This window comes from Drosophila navojoa, chromosome X, assembly GCF_054131105.1.
Source record: "Drosophila navojoa isolate 15081-1374.11 chromosome X, UAZ_NAV_1.0, whole genome shotgun sequence".
NCBI lineage: Eukaryota > Metazoa > Arthropoda > Insecta > Diptera > Drosophilidae > Drosophila > Drosophila navojoa.
The window spans coordinates 16132512-16160017 of record NC_142895.1 but is presented as its reverse complement, the minus strand read 5'-3'; the positions used below and the strand labels follow the sequence as shown (position 1 = coordinate 16160017).

General features: G+C 41.0%; 1 protein-coding gene across 2 annotated transcripts; it reads left to right on the top strand.

Annotated features, from left to right (window-relative positions):
• The first annotated feature begins 5146 nt into the window (after positions 1 to 5146).
• On the top strand, positions 5147 to 23637 carry LOC108652570 (uncharacterized). 2 transcript variants are annotated; one of them, XM_089264424.1, is made up of 2 exons: positions 5147 to 5427; positions 23623 to 23637. In XM_089264424.1, exon 1 carries the CDS (start codon positions 5266 to 5268, stop codon positions 5413 to 5415), a length of 150 nt encoding a protein of 49 aa, XP_089120550.1. In that variant the 5' UTR covers positions 5147 to 5265; the 3' UTR covers positions 5416 to 5427; positions 23623 to 23637. The 2 variants fall into 2 exon arrangements, with proteins under 2 accessions (XP_089120550.1, XP_089120549.1); XM_089264423.1 differs by lacking the exon at positions 23623 to 23637 and adding an exon at positions 5471 to 5757.
• Positions 23638 to 27506: the final 3869 nt, after the last annotated feature.

The window sequence follows — 27506 nt, the reverse complement described above, 5'->3', positions numbered from 1 at the left end:
ACTTAACGTAACACATCCTTGATAGCTCACCCCAGCTCAGCTCAGCTGAACTAACGGCAAATACTTCCAGTTTCCGATAAGAACAATTATCTCAGTTGAGGAATTGTTATGCGAGCACGCGATCTATCGATCTCTGGGGCTTGACATGACATTTGGAAGGCGATGCGACGCGGCCTCCGCGTGGTATACTTAATGCCAGAGCCTTCGCCTTTGATGGTCGGCTGGCCCTGTTATTGCTGTCACGGCGTGAACTTTGAACTGTGCGCTAGGCATTGTGTGCTCGAGCCGTGGCACTTGGAGAAAGTTAGATATTTGCCGTGTTTGGCTGTTGTGTTACGACCGCACAAAAAGTCGTAAAACCAGTTGATGCAATTTTCCAGTGCGAAAATTAACAAATACACACACACACACACACACACGCGCACACGCACACGCACACACATTCAGTTTGCGCTCGAGAATTCAATTTGTGCAGAGAAAACGGAATCCCAGTGGGTGGCAGCATTGGGGGCGTCTGGGGGCGTCTGCATCGTCTGTTTACTTGAGGTTTTTTACCGTTGAGGCCCGGCCGGAAGGAAGTGCAAGCGAATAAACCGAGCACAGCACAAATACGTCCCGCAGGTGTGTGTGTGTGTGTGTTTGTAGGTGGGAACTGGGCTGGATTTGGCTGGCATTGCCACAAGAAAGTGGCTCTCAGGTGGTGCAGTAGCTTTTTCTATATATAAACTTTTCTTTTTTTCCTTTTGCATTGGCAAAATTGGCACAAGCGGAAGTGAGCGACGTTTGCCCCACAACATGCTCCCCACCCCCATACACCACAGTACGGTGTATATTTATTAGGAAATTTAATTTCACATGGAAAAACGTCAAGAGCGCTGCACTCGGAGAAATGGTTCACGAGTCGGAACTAATATGCTAAAAACTGAAAAACTGAGCAACAGCTGAGGCAGAGGCAGAGGCACAGGCAGAGGCAGCGACAGCAGCAGCAGCTGGCATGAAGGATGCCACCGAAAGTGGCACTTGCAACCCTTTTGGCAGGCACTCAACGGCAAGCCAAAGATATAGCTGCAGATACATAATCTGCTGCAGATACAGATACAGATACAGATACAGATACAGATACAGCTATAGAGCTATACAGATGCAGGCGGCGGAGCAGCAGCTACAGCTATATGCCATCCACATGCTCGTAGACCATAAGCAAACACAAATGATGGCAATCTGTTAGTATACCCAGTCCCGCTGCAGCCCCTCGCCCCACTTGGCCATCCCCCGAACCGCTCTCACTCCAGGGAACAGTCGCCGTCTCTGCACAATGCTGGCCAAATTTATATTATTAATGCCTGTTTATCTACATGCGACGATGTCGCCACCATAGATACGCTGCTAACAACCACGTGCCAACCACCCACCACACACCACACACCAGCCACCACCCAACCACCCCCGCTCAGCCAGCCCGTTGCCTTCCTCTATCCCTTAACACCAGCAGCATTGTCTGTTGTCTTTGTTTTCGCTGCTTTATGAGCTTCGATTAATATCCGCGTAAACAACGCGAGGTCACAACACACAAACACACACACACGCACACAAATGCACACATACATATAGACGTTATTTATATGCAGAAGGTTGAAAAACTTAGCAATAACCAGTTAAACTAATAACTGCTGTCAGAATCGACATAAGACTGATATCTTATATCTTATATCTTATATCTAATATCTAATATCTAATATCTTATATCTTATATCTTATATCTTATATCTTATATCTTATATTATATCTTATATCTTATATCTTATATCTTATCTTTATATCTATATCTTATACTTATTCTTATATCTTATATCTTATATCTTATATCTTATATCTTATATCTTATATCTTATATCTTATATCTTATATCTTATATCTTATATCTTATATCTTATATCTTATATCTTATATCTTATATCTTATATCTTATATCTTATATCTTATATCTTATATCTTATATCTTATATCTTATATCTTATATCTTATATCTTATATCTTATATCTTATATCTTAATCTTATATCTTATATCTTATATCTTATATCTTATATCTTATATCTTATATCTTATATCTTATATCTTATATCTTATATCTTATATCTTATATCTTATCTTATATCTTATATCTTATATCTTATATCTTATATCTTATATCTTATTCTTATATCTTATATCTTATGTCTATGTCTTATATCTTATATCTTATATCTATATCTTATATCTTATATCTTATATCTTATATCTTATATCTTATATCTTATCTTATATCTTATATCTTATATCTTATATCTTATATCTTATATCTTATATCTTATATCTTATAATCTTATATCTTATATCTTATATCGATATCTTATATCTATATCTTATATCTTATATCTTATATCTTATATCTTATATCTTATATCTTATATCTTATATCTTATATCTTATATCTTATATCTTATATCTTATATCTTATATCTTATATCTTATATCTTATATCTTATATCTTATATCTTATATCTTATATCTTATATCTTATATCTTATATCTTATATCTTATATCTTATATCTTATATCTTATATCTTATATCTTATATCTTATATCTTATATCTTATATCTTATATCTTATATCTTATATCTTATATCTTATATCTTATATCTTATATCTTATATCTTATATCTTATATCTTATATCTTATATCTTATATCTTATATTTTATATCTCATATCTTATATATCATATCTTATCTTATCTGCATTCATTTCGAATTCACTTCCATTAATTATGTTCCGCTTCAATTCGAAGGCAACTTTGGAGGCAATATTGTTTGCTAAAGGTATTCGATTTGTTCGGTCGGGTCTTGATAATTAATCTATTGTTCTATTGCGAATTGGAATATCTGAAAGCCTGTGCTGTTTGCAGGCCTCCTTTGTCTGTCAACGCATTTAGTTACTGGCCAAGTTAAGCATAATTATTTGCATAATAGCCATCATAGGCCGACTGCAGTCGTGCAGCTCATTCAATGCTCCTGCATCTCCGACTCGATATACTCAATGCATATCCATATACATATACAAATACATATGTATGCATATGTATAATGATATTTATATTTACATGCATATGCTTATCATGTTCAGCATGCGATTACAGGCATTAGCTCAACGCTCATGATTACATCACATGATTGCTTGTAGCTGAGGCTGGGCTGACTCAACGCATTATTCACAATGCCAAGCTGAATAGATTCGGTTTAGTATTTAGTTATTGTTTGACTCATGCACATTCTGTAAGCTCTGGGCTTTTACGCCCATGCGCATTCGCATTCGCATTCAGCAATTAGTGAGCTTAATTAGTAGATACAGTTATTACTAGAACCTCGATAAGGCTCGCTAATGGCGTCTCATATGAAATGCTACTGCAATGCAAAGAAAAACAAAATGTTCTGCACTCGAAGATACCCTGCCAAAGAAATTACTAATTATTCAAGTGAATTTTTATAGAAAATCGTTTCAGCGCGCGAGAGCAAAAGATATTTGGTATATCTCAGCTGTTGGCGTAGGTCGAGCATTTGTCATATTTCCCATTTATATATACTTATATATAGCTATAGATATAGTCGCGTACGTATGCTCAAGTTCATGTCGCATTTCTCATTAATTTTTACGACCAGAGGGCAACACAACCTTGAAATTAAATTTTACAAGCAAACAACAAAAAAGTTAATGAAAAAAATAAACAATTTAAAATATTTTGCCACGACGAATTGCGTTATGCTCTCAGATTAGAATTTTTGCTATAAATATGAGTCAAAAATTAAGTAAACAAAATTGAAATTAAATTGTATATATACATATATGTATATATATATAACTAAATATATAAAAAAATATATACAAACAAGCAAATTGGGAAGTGTAAAAAATAACCATGAGATAAATAATATATATTCTAAAAATAAGTAAGAAAAAATATATTAGAAACATCTGAAAATTAATATAAAAATATACAAAAACGAAATATTATAAATATTAGCCACAAAATATTATAATATATGGTAAAGTATATATTTTAATTGTTTTCTGAACATTAATTAAAAAAATTTGTTAAATAAAAAAATAAAAGAAAAACCCTTAAAGTGAGTCAACAAAATTATAATATATACATATATACAATATACAAGGTATGTCTATATCTAAAATTTAATAAAAACCGAGGAAATGCTGAAAAAATCAATACTAATTCGCCGTAAATAAATAATATTTATTATGGGTAAATGATAATGAACTACAAAAATTTCTCAGATTAAACAAGAAAGACTATTAAAATCAACCAAAATCACATGTGTTAATATTAAAATATATCCCATATATATTAAGTAATAAAATAAAATATGTTAATTATACCAACAATATAATAATTCGATATTAAATTAACATGTAAATAAAATAATATAATAAAATAAAATAAATCTTGTACATATAAAATAATAAATGCCTAGATCAATAGATTTTTAGCTTCCTCACTCTCCCTCTCCCTCTTACTCTACCCATTCCACTCACTCTCTCCTTCTGTAGGAATTTATCGAATCTATTTAGCAAGAACACCTTTACGAAAATTGGCAAATAACGCCTGGCTGCCAAATCGAGCTATAAACTTATATATAGCCGCGTAAACAATAACAAAACTGAAAACATGTTTATTCTATTATGATAGCTTGTCTAAATATATGTGAGTTCATAATCAAATAGCGAAACATACGCACCCGCGGCCAGATTAAGAGATCTTGATAAACAGAACTGAGCCAATAAACAAATACAAATATTGCAAAAAAAAAAAGAAACATGCAAACACTCACACACACACACATACACATGGGAAAAGCTTTGGTAAACGTTCTTATCGACTGATCGATAATGAGTAGGCGGCCGGCGGCAGTGAAGGAAGTGCATTATGTGTGTGGCTAGACTGTGGCTGGGGAGCTTTTCTGGCGCAAGGGGTCGGCCGACGTGACCAGCCGCACATAGAGCGCGAAAGCTCTGCGGCATCGGCGACGTCACTGCCAAGGCCTGGAACGGTTCCCGCTGGGCCGGGCCGGCGCTATATAAAGCGTCATGCAGGGCGAGCGTCCCGCGCATATTGCAAACACTAATATCTTCAGTCGGGTCGACTAGCTCGAGTTGTCGCTAACAAACAAATACACACACGCACACACACACACACACACACACGTAGACAGCATGTGGTCCAAGATTGCCATTGTCGGTGCCCTGACCATGATGGGCGGTGTCCTCTACTCGAGCGTTGTGGACAACTTTGCGTATGTGGATCGATCCCTGGACGTGGCCATGCCCAGGGCGCGGCGTCATGTGGAGCAGCCGTCGGAGTGAGCGGCGCATGGAGTTGGAGATGGCTACGAGGGGAATGGGTTGGGGACGATGGAAGTAAAGTGAAGTGAAGTGAAGTGAAGTGGAGTGGAGTGGAGTGAAGTGAAGTGCTTGGCCAGTGGATTCGCTTGCAACTAGTTCACTCCGTGTTGTTGTCGCAACCAAATGAACTAGTTCATTAAGACCTCCAACAGCAGCAGAGCTGCCATCTACTCTCCGCTTGTGTTTGTACAGTCCATATGCATGAACCACAAGCGCGAACCAGCAGCAAATGAACCAGTTCTTCACAGTGCCAAGATGAACAATAGTCAAAACATCAAGCAAAGCAGTTCGAGCTTTAAATTACTATATAAACTTTAAGTCAACCACATTTTTTTTCAATTTTTTTTTTCTGTTTAGTATTTAACTTTGGCTAAGTTCCTACGCTATAAACACTATTATATTATGTGCAAGTTGTAAATAGTTATTAAAAAACCAAAAAAAAAAAAAAAACGTTATATTTGTTTTATGAATTAGAGGGAAATGCGTTGTTGAGGTGGTGCTAGATAGCAAAGCAACTAAAATATATGTAGATATATATGTACATATATATGTACAGATATATAAAAAAATGAATAAAAACGAATATTGAAATGAATATCTAAAATAAATATTAAAATGAATGGCTAAAATTAATAAAAAAAAAATTAAATAACTACTTAGCTAAAAATACATAAGCAAAAGTTTATTGCTTCATAGCAAAACATAAAAAAAAAAAAATAAAAAAATAAAATAAAAAAAACCAAATAAAAAACTGAATAAAATAAATATATAAATAAATAGCTAAAAAATATAAGAAATGAATAAATAAATCTAAATACCTTAAATATATTAATATAAAAAGAATATATATATATATATATATATATATATATATATATATATATATATATATATATATATATATATATATATATATATATAAATAAATAAAAAAAAAAAAAATCTAAACAGGTATATAGTAAAAATAAGTAATAACTAAATAGTTAAAAAAATATACAATACTACTAGCCAGTTCGCAAAAAAAAAAAAAAATTTTAAAATAAATATGAAAATAAATCTTTAAACAATTTTAAAAAGGTATAAAATACTAATAGCTAAATTGCTGAATAAAAATATAAAAATAAGTCGCCAATTAAATAAAAAGTAATAACTAAACAGCTAAAAGAAATATAAAACATTATTTGCCAATTAGCTAAAATAAATATAAGAAATATATAAATATAATATATATAATATAAGAATAATTAAATAAATATAAAAACCAATCGCTGAACAGCTAAAATTACTATAAAATAAATGTAATTAATAAACAGCTAAAAAAAAGTATGAAAAAAAAATTGTTAAAGCGTTAAATGTTGTACATTTCACATCAGCTAATTTAGTGAATGACAACATTGCATAATACTATATAACAGTAAGAGAAAGATATTTCATTTTTCATTTGACACGCCCCATATGCCGTCTCACATAGCCCTGGAACTTTCTGTAGCCTAACCAGCTTTACCTTGGCTCTTTAGTTTACTTTGGAGTATCTATTTTTCAAGGAAATATTTGCTGCACTCGAATAGGTGATATATCATATATATATCATTGTATCATCGGGGCTGGCTAACTAGGAGAAGAAAGGAAATAAAACTTGTAATTTATTGATATATATGAAAGGTATGTCTACATCTAAAATTTAATAAAAACCGAGGAAATGCTGAAAAAATTAATACAAATTCGCCATAAATAAATAAGGTTATCGGAATGACAAATGAAAGACTTGGACTGTGTATGCTACATAATATGTAGTATAAAATTTATATTTAATAGGAAGTCTTAAATTCTTGGGGCTTACGTTGTTCTTAAAAGTCGAAAAACGGATAGTCGAACAAAAGTTCAGTCGGACAATGCTGTAGAATATATATAGTATATATTTGATGGGGTGTACCAAGTCACCTGCTGCCTTATACATATGTATATACATTCTCAGATATCGCTAATGCCAATATAAACTCATATTTTTAATGGGGGTTCAGGGTACAAAAGGAAAGTTTAGCTAAATAGATTGCAAAAAACAGTTAGCAAGCATATGTTTACATATATATAATATTGTATATACACATACATACAGTATATACATATATATATATATATAAATACATATATTGGATAAGGCATTAGGAAATGAATAACTGAGTCGCAGCGAAACATGACGTAAGCTCATCAATGTGACAACAACAACAACAACTACAGCAACAAAGAGAGAAAGAAAATAAATACGTTGCGAATTATTGTTATCATGCGAACATATGTTTATATAGTCGAAGTATATTTGAGCTAAATTGAAGTACTTTTAGATTAACTTTGTTGGCCAATGTGTGTGCTTGTGTGTGTGTGCATGTGTGTGTGAGCGTAAAATGCCATTAAATCAAAAGCTGCTCCCATCAACAATCATATTTACTTTGGTTTCTCAAAACTCATTTAGGGCTGGCCACCAACTCGACTGAACTGAACCGAACCGAGCCGCATCAAATGGAGCGGCCGTAAGAGGGTGCGAGGGGGGGCGAGGGGGGGGTTGGTGTTTGGGGTGATGGAGCTTAGGGCTGACGGGCTGCCAAAATCTGTGGGCGCACTAAAAATGACTGGCGAGCCGCAAATACTTTGTCAGGATCAAGTTGACACTCGTTGCCCATAGGATCCCCAGCTCCTGCTCCTGCTCCAGATCCTGCCCCTGCTACAGCTGCCGGGCCCTTCTCTGGCTGTCTGTTGGCTTGTGTGTGCTGCAGGTCTCTTCTGTGCATGGCCGTTCGCATTTGACACTCTTTTTTTTTCACATACACACACACACACATAGACACACAGACAGTGTAGCCAGTGTGGCCTTAGGCCAGCTTTGCAGCCAACATGCGTGTGCGGAGGCATTTTGGCAGAACAGATTGTTGAAGATTTGATTTTGGGCAGCCACCCAGCGGCCGGCACAATCGTTAATCTAATGAAAGATGACGTACACTGAGCGACAAATTTTGGACTCTAGCTCTCCCACTCTCTCTTCCTCTCTCTGTCTTTCTGTTCTGTTGCTGTTACTTCATCCGATTTGCTCTGTTTGCTAATCATTCATCATGGCTGGCCAGAGTCGAGTCGCCAAGTAAAACAATCTGAGGGGTGTGGGTGCGAGGTGAGGGAGGCTGGCCGCTCAGTATTGATAGTTGGCCTAGGTGCCTGGTGCCCGCTGCCCGCTGCCCGGTGCTTGGCGCCTGGGCAAAGTTCAATCGCTTGTCTCGTGTCGGCTTACCGTAGTCGCTGCTCGCAAATTCTCACTAAAATTTGCAACTTAACGAGTTGTGGCGAGTCCTGGTCACGCCCACAGCAGGGCCACTTGTCGCGAGTGGGCCAATAAAATTTGATTAGCCCCGGGGCCGCAGCGGCAAAATCCTTTAGGTCTCAAGATTGCAGCTGGCCAAAAGGGGCCAAAAGGGCCGAAAGGGCCGAAAGGCCGCAGCAATATGAGAATTTATGTATGTTTGCCTCACTGTTTCGGCATTTGCTTACCACCACCCACACACCCACACCCACACACACACACATACACGCAGAGTCGTAGTGAAAGCGTGGAAGAGAGACGGCACTAACTATTGTATATTCATGGGGCCAGTTGGCAACTTGGCCAGGCCGGCAGGACACCGAAACGTGGCCCGAGGCCGAGCTGGCCAACTTGGGTTAATTTACATTATAAACTTTGAATATTTTATTGTTTGTCTAGGAAAGGACACAGCTGCCGGCAAAGCAGATCGTGAGTGCTGCTGCCAGCCACTGTCTGTGTGAGTGTGTAGCTGTGTGAGTGTGTGTATCTGTGTGTGAGTGGGGGTGCTCATGACCAGGCTGCGGCTACAACTGCCAGTTAAGACCACATTTATTGACACTTGGCAATACACAGAGATGCAGAGACAGATAGAGAGTGAGAGAGGGGGCGAGCATGCGGTCAGCCTCCTGCTGAATAGCTTGAGCTCAACATGCGGCACCGTGGTCAGGACGAGCCAACAGCGTCTCGTTGCTTCGATTTAATGACGGCATAAACATTTTTGTCCAAATTATGAGACAGTTGTCCCTATCCCCATGCTCACCTGGCCAGCTACCAGCTACCGGCTACCAGCTACACCTGTGCAGCTGTCATCATTAGCATTAACATTAGCATTAACATTAGCATTAACATCGACATCGACAGCGGCATCGGCATGGGCATTGTTATTGGCGCTGCTTGTTAAGCTTTTAAGCATCGGGTTACTAAATAATTAAACTATTTCCAGCTGCCGGCTCGTAAACCAAATCAACCGCAGTTCTCTGTCGCTCCCAGCCCCCAATGTGGGGCGCTCATAGGTGCAAGGCTATGGGTGAGGCTAATGCGGACACAAGCAGCTGATAATTGGAAATTGAAAATTGATATGAAAATGGAAGTGCTAACAGTAAGCAGAAAAGCTCTTCTTAGCTTCATTTGCGAATAAAGAGTAGAGAGAGAGAGAGAGGGAGAGAGGGAGATAGTGGGGTGAAAAGTATTCGTATCAGAAAAGGTGAATGGCTTGCCAGACTAATTGGTTGATGGATAAAGCTAATAGAACTTTTTGATGTGCCAGTTCAATATTGAAGGGATTCCACTTTCCGGGAAAACACAGTGAGCTTTCGTAGCATCTTGCTGAACAAACATATTTCGTAAATGAACGAAGCCTTAGAAATACAAGTAGGCTGTATGAGCATAGCTATATCCATTATATGACTATGGCTTCGCTACTAGGCTAACTCGCTTCTGCTCAGTGAAAATGATTAAACTATTTCTCAGCTTGCCCGCAGCTCTTTACATTGATGAATATTTAATATTGCATGTATATGTATTTTTATTTAGTAATTTCACATATACATACGTAAATATGTGTATTTTGGTTTTCTCGGAATATTTGATGGCATTCCATTCTCATTTAATAATTTAATTTAATTTTGCCCAAAGAGCAATTCCCGCTGTGCTGCATATTAGCTTACAGAATGTTCAACTCAAGTCGCATTCTCTTCGCTTATTGGCAGTCGAAACGAGCCTGTGCAAGTTGCTCAAGTAGCTATCTCGCTCTCACACAGCAACCAGCCGAGGCTACGTTCCGCAACAGCTATCGTTGTCTCGCTCTTGCGAACTAAAACGCATGCTCACGCGGATAACATTTTGACAACAACTCAGTCAGTGCAAGCTCTTCGCTCTGCACTAATACTAATGCAACAATGGCAGCCAATTGCAGCGAAATTCAACAGCTTCGATTACTGTGAACAGCAAGGCAAATATATTTGCTTTCTCTGTCTTACGAAAGCACTCAAAGGGTGTATAAGATCTGTGCTACTCTTTACTCTTTAGCCTAAACGGAATAGGCTTATTATTCCAGTGAGTCTCTCAGAGAATTCGACTGTGTTATTGTAAGTAAGTAAAGTAGAAGAAGAAGAAGCAGTGCAAGAATCGTATTTATGTCAGAGTTGTATTACAATTATTGCTGCTTAGCCTCAACTTTGTCTATTTGGCAGCGGCTTTTCTCTCAAATCTCTTAGCTAGGTGCAAATTCCATTTTATGCGTTTGCTACGTTTCGCTGCCGTCGTCGCAGTCGACGTCGCCATCAACTGAAGCACCCTTTCGCTTATGAAATCGAAAGCCTGAGTAATAAAAATACGAGACAATTTAAGCTGCAATTTAGCTGTTGTTATGCTCTCTCGCTATCTCTCCCTCTCTCTCTCTCTCTCTTTCTCTCGCTCTGTCTTGTGCCTTAATCCCAGCCATACGCGACGCACGTGACCCCAGAGCCAAGCAGAGAAAAGGAGTACAAGCCGAGCAGCATTTTGGCCAGGCCTTAGCTGGGATGGCTGCCTTGGCATACCTACGCGCCTGACCAAATAAATAATTTATAAATGTTTCTTATGCAAAGATTAGCAAAGCATTTCGACGCCTCCACGCGTTACACTTTTTGTTCAAGTGCAACGTTTAAGAAATCTTTCCTCTCTCTCTCTCTCTCTCTCTCTCTCTCTCTCTCTCACTGTCTCTTTCTCACGCTGCTATCTGACAGAGAAAACTCATTTAGGGAAATTCTTTTTTTTATCGCCAGCGTCGCATCGAAATTAGCCATGGCAGTGGAATGGTCGGATGCATAGAATTCTCGCATAATAAATTATAATGCAAATCCGCGCTTAAGATCACAACAAACAGCGCTGGAAAAACAAGGCACTTAATGTGAGCCAGCTACGCCCCCTCCCCCCCCACACTTGACTGGGCTGCAGGTTTTCTTCTTCTTTCTTTACCGTTTTTATTTTTGCGGCCCCCATTTAAAATGATAAAAATCGCAAACAATTTTTGCCCGGACCGCAGTCGACAATGACAAAATACCAGCGCACACACACACACATACACACACATACTAGAGTGTATCTGTGTGCGCAGTAGAACAGTTATTTTTTGTTGTGGTGGCCATCGAAATAGTTAAGCAGGCAATTTGTAACGCTCTGCACTCACCAATCAATCAATCGGCAGATAAACAGAGATGCTTCAGATGCAAGCGGCAGAGATAAGTCCGCCGACTAATAATTTATTTCGCCTGCCACATCTGAAAGTATTATTCAAAGCGCACAATCAAATCCCCACGAAATCGCCGACCATAATAAATGTCCACAGCTTCGCTGAGTATTTTTTATATCCCCACTGTCCGACAGCGATGCTCACTATTTGCTCGACGAGGGGGGAGGTGGGTGATTGGAAATGAAATGAAACAATACAATGTATTGTTAATAGTCCCAGTCTCTATCTGGGATCATTATTCTAATTATTCTCTATTCGAGGAGTGAGAGAGCGTGAGAGAGAGAGGTCGATAATGGAACGAACCGAAGAGTACGGCTGGAATCTCAGGATCTCTTACAGCTCTTTGCCTACATGCTGACAATTGTTATTCACGTTGTAAGTAGGGAAAAGCTTAAAGATCAATTGCAAAGCTCTCTAAGTTATGTAAGCCATGGGATGAGCGAGTGAGAGGGAAGATTTATTTCTTATGCAAAGCGCATTAAACTTGGGCTGTAACTAGGACTTGAGCCTTGCCAGCTTCCACTATTATTCACATGCCTAAATATATATAGAGAAATAGAGAGAGAGAGAGAGAGAGAGAGAGAGAGAGAGAGAGAGGGAGAGAGAGAGAGTGCGACTTACATCTACGTTATGTGATGAATATATTTATGGGTTAACAATATGTAAATTCGCATTTAAAACTTTGCCCGAAGGCTATTACCCACTAGCCCCTGGTGCTATCGGGAAACTTGTTAATGGCCAGTCGCCAAAGAGCGAGCGAGAGAGAGAGAGAGAGAGGGAAAGCGATAGGTAGAGTAAAAGTAAAGGAAAAGTAAAGAAAAATGCATTTCTAACTTTCGCCATATGCTAAACAAAGGAGCGTCAACTGGGGGAAAGAGCGACAAAAGTTATGCAGGAACTTAAGCATCTGGGGCGGTTGTGGGACTCCTGCTGCTCCTGCTGCTGCTGCGTGCAATAATAATGGTAAATAATAAAACGCAGCGAGAGCAGACGAAGAAATGATAATAATGCAGCAGCAGAAATTGGTCAAAACAATATAAATGCAAATGCAGCGCCGTCGACAGCGCTGCTGGCGTCGCTGCCAGCAATGGTGCAGCCCTGAAAGGCATTTTAATCAGCGAGCTGGCTCCCTCTCTCTCTCTCTCTCTCCAAGTGGGCGTGGCAGGTGCAGACCGCGTGTTCTGCATAGCAAATGCGTCCAGTTTATGGTCTGCTGGAGCAGCAGCAGCAGCAGCAGCAGTTGGCCAAGTTGTCAACCGACGCACAAGCGCCACAAGTTGCAATGCGTTGCCAGCTCCTGCCCCTGCCCCTCCCCCATCTCCCCTCTCCCCTGCCATCTGAGGCTGTCGCTGTTGCCATGTAGCAACGTGGCCAATTTGAGCGCCTTAGCTGTTTACCTGTTGACCCGCCCGCATGCATAAATCATTGACAAATCGCCCAGCGACTCCCATAACGAGCAGCCGCTGCAGCGAGTGGGCGTGGCAGCGCCTGACGCAGACAGCCAACGGAGCTGAGCTGAGTTGAGCTGACCTGAGCGGCTTTGGCAAACAGTGAATGAACACGCTGTCCAAAATGGATTAAGGCCTAGCAATGGGTATTACTGTGATTGATCACGAGATACCCTGTAAATGGAATTCTTCAAGTAGACAATGTGTGAGCCACAAATGGAATATGTGCCGGATGATTCTCGAGTCTTATGAGCTAGCAAAGGGTATTACCAGTGAGTGTGACTGACTGTGAGATACCCTATAAATAGAATTTTTTAAATAGAAAAGGTATGAGCTATAAATGCAATATGAACCAGATGATTCTCCAGTCTTATGAGCTGGCAAAGGGTATTACGAGTGGGTGTGATTGACTATGAGATACCCTATAAATTTAATTCTTTAAATTCGTGTTTCGTAAAGTTCATGTGTCCTATGGTCTAATATAGTGTGTTATTCTTGACTATGATCGACTTTGAAATACCCTATAAACGACATTCTTTTAGTAGACGATATAATACTCGTGTCGTATGGCTTGTCAAAGGGTATCACGAGTGAGTCTGATAGTCGAATACCCTGGAAGTTGTAAATTGCATATTTCAATTTGAGAAGGTGCTAAACATAAGTAAATGAAGTCCCAAATGATTATTAGGTCTTATAACCAAGTCTTCTGGATGAAATGATTGACTATGAAATACCCTATAATGTTCATATATTTTCTTGATGGGTATTCAGCCCAACTGATTGACCAGGAGTTACCCTAACATTTTCATATGTATCTTAGCTGAGTATTCAGCTTAACTGATACACACTGAGATATCCTATAATTTTTATAAGCATCCCAGACAAGCTATGAAGAAGGTGAATACAATTGAATGTGATTGAATATGAAATACCCTATGAAAAGAGTATTTGCTCGTCAAATTTCTTGACTGGCATGTTTATTGAGATTACTTTTATTTTCATTTATATTTTATATATTTTTAATAATTTTTTAAAATTATTTTTTTAATAATTTTTTTTTTATTTTTTTTTTTTTTAGTAAATTTCTAGCTGTGTTTTCTATGGGTATATCAAATGTGAAGCGAGTCCAGATCCGATTCAGAGATTCGTCAGGGAGCACGAGACTCAATGCAGTTGGAGGTTTTCTTAACGACAGTATTGGAGCTTCTTCTTGCCATAGCTATATGCTATTATATATGTATATATGTATATGTCTGTATATGCATTTGCTGTGCATATGTATATTTAAGTAAATTATTCGATTAGCATTGTAAATGGTTTATTTATGCGCATTTATCTGCTTCAATTGCAATTTGTCACGCCGCTCTCGTCCCGCCCCGCCCCGCCCCGCCACTGGCAGCATTTGGCTCGCCTTTATTGACTAATTAGGAACAACTGCAGCAGCTGTCTCTAGTTTCAGTCCCCTCTCTCCCTCCCTCTCTCTCCCTCTCTCTCTCCCTCTATCTCTCTCACTTTGTGCTGGCCTTGTTAATAATGTATTTGTTCCACATGACGTCTTCTGGCATTAGCCTTAATTTCAAAAGAAGCTCAGAGAGAGAGAGAGTGGGAGAGTGTGTGAGTGAGAGGGAGTTTGGTGAATTTGCATTTTCATTTTGGGGCGGCGTCAGTGGCAGCCGATGCAAAATGTTAATGAATTGCCGAAATCGCAATGCAAACGAAAATTCAATTTGCAAAAATAGCAATAGCAACAACAACAAAAGCAACAACAACAACAGCAACTGCAACAGCTGCAAGAATTGCAATAAATTCATAGCACATCTGCCGCCGCCTTGGCAGCTTTGGCTGCAAATTGCCGTTGATTGGTTTTGCTGCATGTTGCATGTGGCAAGCGCAACTGCGTGCCGCACTCGAGCACTTGTGCCTTTGCATGCTTCATTATATTGTTGGCTTAATTAAAGGATAATAGATTTATATGCTTGCCTTGCCTTGCCTTGGCTTGCCTAAGACCGAAAGTAACTAACTTCTGCTAGTATGTGTGTGTGTGTGTGTGTGTGTGTGTGTGTGAATATTTGGCTGATATGCCCATGTGCTTTGCCCATGTGCAGCTGCCAAGTTAAAGCGCAAACTGCGCATTGCCAGTGCTGCAAAACTTTGAGAACTTATTAGACGGCAGAGTCCAGAGAGCTGCAGCAGAAAAAAGACAGCAAACAACAACAACAACAACAGCAACAACAACAGCGAGCAACGGCCAACCAATAATAACAATAATAATAATAATAATAATATGCAAAAGGCCAATAATAAAGTTGTTACGACTTAAGCAAGCGCAGATATCTATCCCTTTCTCCCTCTCTCTATCTCTCTCTTTCTCTCTCTGTATCTCTCTCTCTCTCTTATGCAGCAGCCAAAGAATGTTAAGCGAAAAATGTTTGAAACATCAAAAAATGCACTTTGATTCCATGCAGCAGCAACGAGCAGCAGCAGCAGGAGCAGCAGGAGTAGCAGCAGCAGCAGCAGCGGTAGCGGCAGCGGCGTCGCATCGCCCGGCAAGGCGAAGCAGAGAGGCGCTCGAAAGTATGCAACGAAAATGTTGCGATGCCTTGGCCATAATTGAATTTATTGCCAAAGCTGTGAGCGTATAATCGAAATAAGTGCGAGCACGCAGTAGCCAGTGCAGCCCGCATGAGTGGCAGAGTTGGCTGAGGAGAGATGTATGAATGGTAGGCACTGTATGTAGTGATTGCAAATGGGAAATTTTTGGTTGGGGAATATTCGAGTGGCGTTAACTCTATGTAACAGTCGGAAGAAAACTTATAGAGAAAACTTATAGAGTGCAATAAGAGAGAGAGAGAGAGTGTAAGTGAAAGAGCGAGAGGGAGAGGGAGAGGGAGAGAGGTATAGAGGAAAAGTCAGAAGAAATCTAAAGTGCATAAGGCAAATAGATAATGAGACTAAGTAAAAGATAGTGAAAGAGATAGATAGATAGAGAGAGAGAGAGAGAGAGAGAGGGAGAGGGAGAGGGAGAAAGAGAGAGAGAGAAAGAGAAAGAGAAAGAGAAAGAGAAAGAGAAAGAGAAAGAGAAAGAGAAAGAGAAAGAGAAAGAGAAAGAGAAAGAGAGAAAGGTGAAACAATTCAATAGAGCGCGGGATAGACAGAGAGATAGACAGAGAAAAAGAAAAATTCTATGTAACAATCGTAGGAAATCTATGGAGTGCAGAGCAAGAAAAGAGAGAAATAGCGACAAAGTACGAGTAAAGAGACAGAGAGAGAGAGTGAAAGTATGTTAACATACAGAAAGAGAAAGGTACAGATAGAAAAAAGAATATGTAAAACTAGAGAGAGAGATACAAATAGAGAGACAGATAGAAATAGATAGAGCAAAGGAGAAATTGTATGTAAAGACAGAGCTATAGAGCACAGAGCACAGAGCAACATGGTAGTGAGAGCAAGTAAAAGAGAGAGAAGGAAATAGAGAACGAGGCAGAGAGATGCATACAGAGATGGAGAGAGATAAACAGAGAAAAGGAGAGGTAGAGATATAGACAAAGTAATTATTATAATTCATATCATTGCAATCATGGACGTTCCAAGTATATGTCGCTTGGTTCGTTCAGTCCATACGTCTACTGAATGTAATCGACTTAGATCAGCAGGAAATGCTCAAATTTGATTTACGTATCAGAAAAATTTAATGAAAAAGTTTTCTTGCTGGTCGAACTTGATAAAAATTTTAATATTAGAAAAGAAAACTGCTGAATAAAATATAAAATGAACTGCTTGAGCCTAAAAAACTCTTGGCCAAAAGAGTAGAGTAGTAAAATTTTGAAGCCAGTAAAATCAAAAGAAGCAGATCAGGTGCTAAATCATCTCAGCATTTGTGGAGCTCAATATTGATTGGTGAAATCTTAGAAGATCAACAATTCATGTACCCAAGCAGAGGCAGCAAAACGCTTAAGAACAAACCCGAGTCGAGTTCAAATTTGACTTTGCAGCCAGCGCAACTTGTGGGAAATAGAAAAATAATCACTCGCAATTGCAGCTGAGTGGCGCTAAAATTGCTTCATTATCGGTTTGAAAAAGAAGAAGAAATATATAGAAAAACAAACAAACCAAAACGAAAACAACACACAAAACTTGGTTAATTGAGAAAAGAGACCGAAGAGAATATATAGTAAAAAAATATAAAATAAAAATAAAAAAAAAATGCCTCAAGTTTCTGTTTACGCACACAATTAGCCAAACGATGGACTTGAGGCAAGTTTGCAGTCAGAGCGAGAGAGGGAGAGAGGGAGAGGGAGAGACAGGGATAGCTAGTGAGAGAGCAGTCAGCGCGAACAGAAGGCTTAATTATGTTTTCTCTCGCTGAGAGCTACAGTCTTCACTGTCACACACAGCCAGGCCAGAGCGCGGCGGGTCGGGCGGTGCAGCAACATCAAATGGAAACAAATGTGGAATCCCTAAGCGCTCGCTGCATGGCCAGAGCTGCGCTGGGGGGGGGGGGGGGGGGGGGGGGGGGCGTGGCAGCGGCCGGGCTTTCTCATTAGCCAAAAGGCCAACAGCGACGACGGACAGTGTAAATGAAATGAGCTGCTTTAAACTCAACTCGGACCACAGCGCCGAGTGTAGGTGGAAGGGAAGGGGGGTGGCGGGTGGTGGGTGGTGGCGGGTTGACCCACGGGTTCGACTGGGGTTCAGCATCTGGAGTCGAGTTGACGTCGACTCGCTGAAGTTTTATTGCATAAATTAACTTGGCCAAACACAATTTCGCAATTATTTTGCAATTAATAATTTATATGCCCAGACGAGCGAAGAGGCGTGGCTGGCGTAGGCGTGCGCCAAGCCCAAGCTGCTGCCGTTGCCGTTGCCGCTGCTGTTGCTCCTTTAATCTGATTTTAAATGGCGACTTTAAATGATGCTAACCACAACAGCAGCGCACCACCGTGCCACGCATTTATTTTGATTTTGACAGTCGAGTGCGGCTTTTGGCCTTGTTTAAGTTTTGCGGTCGAGTTGTCTGTCCCGTGGCCGTTGTAGCTGTCACTTCATTACTGTCGCACGTTAACTGGCCGAGTGCTTTAAGTGGCTTTCACCTTGACGCCAGCACAACAAGCCACAACAAAATATCTGTGTGTGTGCGTGTGTGTATGTGTGATGTAGTTGGCCACAAGGGAACTCATTATACAAAGTCCGGCTAACAGCATCTGCTCAGCTTCCTGGCAGCTCTGGCTGTGCACGTTTTATGACAATCACACATGCACACATACACACATACATATATGTATATATATAGTATATGTGTGTATATAAAAACGCATCCCCTTCTCACACACACACACACTCACACTCACACATTTTATACATTATTGGAAATCGTGCGCTTCGTTAGCGACAAATCTGTTGCAAAGTAGCCAGCGCCTATGCCGGACACACACACACACCCACACCCCCACACACACCCACTCATGAGTGTATATAGCCATGGCAGACTGCTTTCATTTCATTTCGCTTTGTGTGTGACAGTTTCAGTTCCGCCTTCGCTTTGCCTTTGGCATTGTTGCCGAGGCTTATCATTTATTGCTGCTGATTGGTTTGGCAGTCCATCCAGGCTCCATCCCATCCAGCATCCCATCCAGCAACCCCCCACACATTATCAATGGCATCTGGCTTGAATTTTGCATATGCATTGCATATGCGAGGCATTCACAAAAGAATTTGCCGCAAGTGCTGGCACAGCGGATACCCTGTAAAGCGGGCTGCGTCTCTTCAAGTGAGCTTACATTATATGAATGGACTTACATCTGGTCTCATGTGCAGCTCGCCTCATCATGGCCCATATACCCTGTAATTCCGCTCGTTTCGCTGTAGTCGCATTGCATTGATTGAAAAGTGCCAATAAAAGAAATTTAATTTAATTTTCCACATTCAAGCATGACCTCTCCTGCTCTCACTCTCACTCACTCACACACACACACACACACACGCATAAAATCGAAACGCATTTGTCAGCATTTTGCATTTAAACTTTTGGCTTTAAGTTGAATTTGAAACATTTGCCGCCATTTGCGGCACATCAAACGAAAAAGCCGCCACTTGTCAGTCAAGATGCTGGGTGGTGCTGCTGCTGCTGGTGCTGGTAGTGGTGGTGGTGGTGGTGCCAACTGCCAAAATGTGTTTAAAAGTTTAGCTGAAAGATTGCTAAAATATCGAAATGGATTGGTCAGCGCAACTTCAAAAGACAATCTCCTCTGCCCCTACCTATGCCTCTACATCCGCCTCTACATCTGTCTCTACCGCTGTCTTTACCTCCGCCGTCACCTCTGCTTCTACTTCTATCTCGGCCTCTACCTCTAGATTTGCCTCTACCTCTGCCTCTACCACTGCCTCTATATCTGCCTCTACCTCTGCCTTTAATTCTGCTTCTGCTTTTTCCTTTACATCTGCCTCTACCTCTGCCTCTGCTTCTGCCTTTACCTCTGCTTCTGCATCTACCTCTGCATCTTCCACTGCCAGAGGAGGTTCACATATTTCTTTTAAATTCATGCCCGATGTGAAATGAGTATATTGGTTGTATGCAATGTTCATACCGCTCTCTTCCGTCCGTCCGCCCGTTCCCATTCCTCCATACATTCATTCATCTGTCCGCCTGTCTGTCCGTCCTTTCGATCATTCGCCTTACTCTAGACACTGCATAAATTCGCCTCTACCATATGCTCTTGGGAACCGCCCCATCTAAGATTTCCCTTAATGGCATGCCAAATCGGGAAATACTATATACCCGGCATCATAAAAGTGCTAGAGACTTGAAACCAAGAATACACGTACATCCTTATGTTCCTCACTCAAGCTTAAAAATATACATATACCAGATATACCTATATCGCCCCTAGGGGAAGTGGTAAACCGCAAAAGATTCTCTCAGATTTTAGAGCTAAAATATGTGCAATTTGTAATACATATACTGGGTGTATATATTGGGTTATGTTTTGGTAACTTTTCTGGGTGCATGAACGAGTATTATGCAGTTGGTAATGCCCGACTGCGATTTCTTTGTTCGCCTTTGCTTTGCTGTAATCAACAGATGCGGCGTCTTAGAGATCTGTGGAATTCTTATGAATCTGTTGCCGATTTTCATAATTCGCATTTTTATTGCCGATTCTCGGGCAGAGAAACCAAACTGAGAGTTGCGAATCGCCTGGAGATATATGGCTTCGCATTAATATGGACAGACATTGTTGGGGAGCTGCTGTGGGTGCTGTGTGTTTAATCGTCTTTGGCAGCGACCACGCCCCCTTTTGGGAATCTAATCAGCGGCCCGCATTTGAATGGCGCCAGGCGAACCCACAAGGGCGAAGACATGGACGCTGACTGATTAGAAAAAATGCTGTAAGACAACAACAAGCAGGCGGGAAACAGCAACAACATAAGAAAAAGAAAAGTTTTCGGGGCTGGGGCAGGGGGCGAGCGAGGCCAAAATGAATAAAAAAGAAATTCATCAAATTTTGGCAGCGTAGCAAAAAGCAACGCGCTGCCCTTTGTTGTGCTTAATATTGAGGATACGGGCAGGAGTGGTAGAAGGAGCAGGCGAAGCAGCAGCAGGAGACGGAGCAGCAGCTGGGAGCACGAGCCGGCGACAGGAAGCGGCTTGTCAGCACACAGCAGAAAAAAAAAACACAGACGGGGGAAGAAGAAGCACACAATGAGAAATAAAAAATGTTGTGAAGAAAAAAAAAACAACAAAAACAAAAAAATATATATTGTTGAAAACAGTTAGCGAAACAATTTAATGATGAATGATGGTCAATAGCAAATTTCTGCTCCTTGCCGAGCAGCGAGCCAGCGCCATCATCCAGATCCACTGAGGCATATGCACATGGCTCAGCTCCGCCAGCTAAGCAGAGGCAGAGGCAGAGGCGCAGGAGAGATGGGGCAGGGATGGGGCACAGACTGAGCTGAGCTGAGCTGAGCTGGTCACAATGTTTTTCAATTGAAAACCAATTTATAGCAAAGTAACGAACGTTGAGCTAAAGTTGAGGCAAGTCGCACACTCAGATACCCTTTCCGCTACGATGTTTGCCTGAATGAAAGTTAAGTTCTATACATAAATGATTCGGATATTGAATTGAGGTCAACTTAGGCAATAAACACTGCATTTTAAATATAGATTATTCACTGCACAGCGCACAGTGTACCATTAAAGTCTGCGTATAGCAGAAACTTGGTAAGATGAAAATCATGTATATATACATATGTATATTGCAAGAAACTTACCTACATATGAATACAGTATTATTATCTTATTTGTTAACCTCAGTTCACAATCATAATTAGGTCTATATGTAGCTTAGCTTAGGGATTAGAGCTAAAAGATCTTGGTTCCTATAATATATTTATATATTTTTTATTTCATTTTTTTTTTATTTTGTTTTTTAATCATAAATAGACTCAGAGTGTGATAGATAATTGGACTGTATCCAAGTTTTGGTTAAATTCTTGCAAAAATAATAGATAATAATAAAATAAGCTCCTGCTGTACGAAGACTTTATTGACTCACTATATGCTTCCTTACACGAGACACTACATTTGGTTAATAAATATGAGAGAGACACGAGAATCTCGCAAAGAACTAGTTGAGCGACTGCATCGAATGAGAGTAGACTTACAAATGCTTGAACAAAGAGATCAGAGCACAAGGCGTGGCACTAGGCGTAACCAGCATGCGACCAGAAAAAGTTTATGATATTCCGGTAAGGAAAAACTTATCCTAGACTTAATTAGTTATAAAAAATATATGTGTATATGCAGGCTTTTGGCTTAAAAAATAAACTCAATACAAAACCATATTCATTTACTAAAAATAAAAAAAAAATAATAATAATAATAATATGGGGGTTTATTAAAAGCAAAAACTTAGAAATGAAAAGTAAAGCGCAAAAATAAAACATTAAACTATGTGAAATCATATGCCGAGGATACTTTGAGCTAATCAGTGTCAGGTAGGCCAGTCGCTCACTCAATCACTCAGTCAGTCAATCACTCAGTCTCAGTCAATCACTCAGTCAATGACGTATCAACCTTTAATGGCCGTTGCCCACAGCGAACTCTAACAGGAGTAGCAGCAGCAGCTGAAGTAGAAATTGAAGCTGATGCTGTCAGTGCTCGGCGTGGCAATTATCGGACGGCAGCGTTTGATGGGCGACTTAAATTGGCATTTATCACATTGACAATGCCGAACGGCATTTGTGTTCATGCCGTGCTTCATTCATTAATTCACGCCAACCATCCGTCAGTCCGTCTGTCCGTCCGTCCGTCTGTCCGTCTGTCAGTCAGTCAGTCAGTGGGACAGTTGCAGCTGCTGTCGGCGGGGGCATTTGTCAAACGGCTGGCGGTACAGTTGACACAAAAGCTGCACAGACGTTTACCAACACTGAACATGCTGCTCTCTCTCCCTCCCCCTCTCGCTCAGCGAATTCTGACAAGCTGCCAAAAATGAGGTATTTTTTTTTCGCATATCATTTGAATGTGGCGCCAGGGCATTAACTGCTGGTCATGCTCAGATAATGCCAGCTGATGCCTAATGCCTGATGCCTAATGCCTGATGGCTGATGGCTGATGTGTAATGCCAATTGCTAATGCATTACATGGCCCAAATTAATGCGCACTCCATGACAAGACGAAACGTTTCAGGGTCATGATTAACAGATCCCTCTGCCCCCTCCCCCCCTCCACTCCCACGTAACGGAGAGGTGGGCAGGGGGCGGGGGACTACGCCACTAGCGTATAGCCATCCTAGAGGTAAGCCAAGGCTGGCTCCATCAAACTGGCTAGCCAATTAAGTGCGGCCAGCAGCCACGCCCACTGCGCCCACTGCTTGCCGTAGGCGAGCCAATCAGCAATTGCAGCCGGCATTTGGGGCGCCAGCCTCGAGGCGTATAATTTTATTGTGATGAACTGATAATGTGACATTATTGTTGCTCATTTGTCAACAAATTACATCCGCAGAGGCCGCCCCAAGAAAGGTGGGCGCGGCGGGTGGTGGGCGTTGAGCGATGCGATGTGATGCGATGCGGTGTGGCCATGTATCAATCAGTGTGTACATAACGGCAACAAATTTGGCAAGGATGTGCCCGATGGGGCAGCGGAGTGGAGTGGGGCGGGGGGGTAGGGGGGGTGGCTAGAGCAAGTCCTGGCGCACATAATAAATGAATCGAGCTTGCATTGAAAAAGATCAAAAGTGTCAATAAAACAAAGCAGACAAACAAACTGCCAAGCGATACAAATAAATGCGTTGGACTCGCACACACACACGCACGCACACACACGCACACACACACACATCGTTGGTTCCTTAAGTGTGTGTTAAAAAAAAAAAAAATATACGAAAAGAGAAAAGGAAAAGGAAGCTCAAAGCAAGCGAAATGACAAAAGTGGCAAACGTGGCATAAATTACAGCAGCAGACAGAGAGCGAGAGAGAGAGAGGGGGAGAGAGAGAGACGCACACACACACATGCTTGTTGAAGGACCTTTTGCTCCTTGACCAGTTTAGTTTTTGGCTTCGCGCAGCTAACAAGCATTTGGCTTAAGCTTAGCTGAGTCGAAAGCCATGCCCAAGGGTAGCTACAAGCCTGTGTGTGTATTGGTGTGTGTGTGTGTGTGTGTGCAGCATCTTCGGCATCTTCTGCATTGACAAAGTAAATCAAGGAAAATTAAATGAATTATTGCTGCATTAAATGTGGACTGAGAGAGCAATATAAATTGTGCATGACTGTCGCTTGGCTGCCTCCCCCAGACACACACACACACACACACACACACACACGCACGCACTATGCTCCACTTCAAATGGACAGAGACAACTGGACAACGAGTCAACTTGACACTGCGCGCGGCCATTGCGTCTGGCTGGGGCCAGTGGGCGTGGCAGCTTCATCGAAGCGTTGCGCCAGCATGGCGATGCCACTGCGAGCCGCTCTATGCGATTCTCAGCGCACAGTATCATGCATTTTAGACTGAATTTCAGTTGATAAACACACAGAGACACACACACACACACACATACATATATACACACTGTGCTACAGCAGGATATCTAATAATGCACATATTCAATATTACTTCAACTAAAGTCGTAGAATCACTTTCTACTGCTTGATAATAGTTATAATCGTTATCCTATGTTGCTCAGCTTTTCATATGGTTTTCTTGGTGCAGATAGTTGGGAATCGAAGTAGGCGTCAATCCATGATTTCTTTAACCAAAGATAGTTCTAGACAGCAGTCCCTATCAATTGTTGTGCTCAATGAAGTTCTATTTGGAAATTTTCAGAAAAAATTTGGTAACTCTGCCTGCCAAAATGAGGGAAACATTAAGAATTGACTTTTTGCCATGCAGAAGACAAATTTTTGGCAATATTTTTTGGTAGATTATTTCGATTAAAAAAAAAAAATGGATTTATATGTATACATAATATAGATAACACTATGTATTATAATATAAAAAAAAAAATATAGTGCATAAATAAAAGCAGAAAGAAAATTAATGGACTTCAGTTCGGGAAATATGAAAAGTATTTAACATTAGCGGAGATCATGGGGGATGCACAATCCTATATATATACACAAATATACATATATGATATTATAATATGATAGGAGACATCTCTCTCTCTCTCTCTCTCTCTCTCTCTCTCTCTCTCTCTCTCACTTTTCTTTCTACCACTCTTTATCTCTACCTTTTTCAGAGTCATTTCAGTCTAGCAAAGTTTTGACCCGTCCTCTAGCTACATCATATTTATGCATTGACTCCAGGAGTTTAGGTGCTTGAAGTTTCAGCATCGTCAGAGTATTTGGGCAGCGGCATGAGACAGACATGAGGAGATATTCAACTTCCCTCTAGTTTTCATACTATTGTTTTTGTGCTGCTGCTGCTGCTGCCTGCTTCTTCTTCTTCTGCTTCAGCTGTTATTTTTTGTTGTTGGCCGGCGACGTTTTTACTATTTTGGACTTTGATTTATTTCAATTGCTTATAATTTCGAGCACGAGTTTGGCCCCGACTGTGTGTGGGGCTTGGGGCGAGGGCTTGAGGCGAGTCGAACGCATAAGTAGAAATAAATAAAAATAGATTAATAGCCGACACGAGCATCCGCACCATAAATCGAGCGACGCGCCCACAAATGATATAATGGCGCTGCCCCGAAAGGATAATTTCACAGCCGATCGATACGGATATGGATAAGCTATATACATACATATATATACATATATATGATGTATGTGTGTGTGTTTATGTATGTAAGGTATTTGGACTTTCAACAGCTCATCGCACACACACACACACACACACACACACACACATGCGATATCTTAACTTAAATTTTCAGCCAAAAGTCGTCCTGCGTTGACAACAACAACAATTGGCGCAGCAACAACAAAAGCTTTTAGGGCCGCATACATTTTTAATGAAACGAAATGCGACCATTAAACATTCCAGAGTCTGAGTTCGAGTCGCTCTCCCTCTCAGTCGCTCCGCCGCTCAGCCGCTCCCACGCTTTGGCTCTCTCGCTCCACCTTGCGTTTGGAGTCCTTGTCATGGACAGGGCCAGTCGCTGACTTCCTGTCTGTTCTGCCCATGGCCAATGTCGAACAGCGTGCTCCGCTCGTCCGCTCGTCCCACCCATCGCCCGTCGCCCATCGCCCATCGGCCAACGGCCCCGCCTCTCATTCGCTGCAGTTGCTGCTGCCTTTAGCAACAATTTAAAGTTTTATTAATTTTACCGCTCCACTCCCCGACGGCAGCACGCACACACACACACACACACACACACACACACACAGCTCACACCCCTGGGCTGTGCTGCAAGCGTTTCCCATTGTTGTTGCGAGTTATTAAAAAACAAGCAGCATGAAAAATCTTTTCTTAATTTAATATTTCTTTGTATAAACGAAAAGAATGAATAAAAAAAATAAAAAAAAAGAACACATCATCAGCCAAGGCGCACAAAAAGAAAACCAAAACAAAATGAAGAAAAGCACACAGCTAAGAGGAAGCACGCCGTTGACTTCCTGTTGCCTTTAGTCCGCCTTACACACACACCTAAGCACCCACACACACACACCCACACATACACATAAGCGAGCGACGTCTGACAGGCCAACTTTGATATGATTTTTCATTTATTTCCGCTGCTCGTTTTTGCATTTAGTCGAAAAATGCGCGCTTTAGCTTAATTATTTGCCATAAAAAATTACTTAACTCAACTGGGTCAGTTGTGGCGCCATCTCGCGGCAGCAGGCATCATAATTTAATTACCCAGACTCTCGGCACCGCCCCGCACCCCCCCAGTCAGCAACAGCTGTGTATCTAAAGTGCCGCCACTTTGCGAAGACTTGCCAAATGGAGTCGCCTGCAATTTGCAAGCCATTTGTCTGGAGCAAGCGAGACAGCAACATATGCATAATTACGTTAAGCTGACGGCTCAATTAGTAATCATATAAGAGATAAGAGCGGTTCATTTGCCTTGCCTGCTACTTATACTAATTGCCATTTGTTGGCTGCACTTATACACACACATCGAAGTGTATAAGACGAAGTGTATGAGACACGCACTACTTGCGTCCTCTTCACTCCAGCGCACGATCAATGCGGGGGCTGCGCGCTCACTTTCTGCATGCTGACTCGAGTGTTTGCAGAGGTGCGAGCGAGACAGAGAGTGTGTGCGAGAATAAAAGTGATGCGAAAATGGCGTTGACTCTGCTCACAATAAATACGCAAACAATTTATGCAAATGTTGTGCTATCGATGAGTATTATTCCAAGTCATGTGTCGGGGCGATTGAGAGGATTAATTCGAGCAGCAGAGGTGAGTATGAGTAGTATTTGAATAAGTGCAAGTGCAAGCTATCACAAACAGGAGTGAGGGGGAGAGAGATAATTGGCATGTAACAAGTGAATGCAATTGGCGTGCTCGTTCTCCTAGGCGGGAGAGAGAGTGAGTTCGAGAGAGAGAGAGAGAGATAGTCGAGCGTGCCT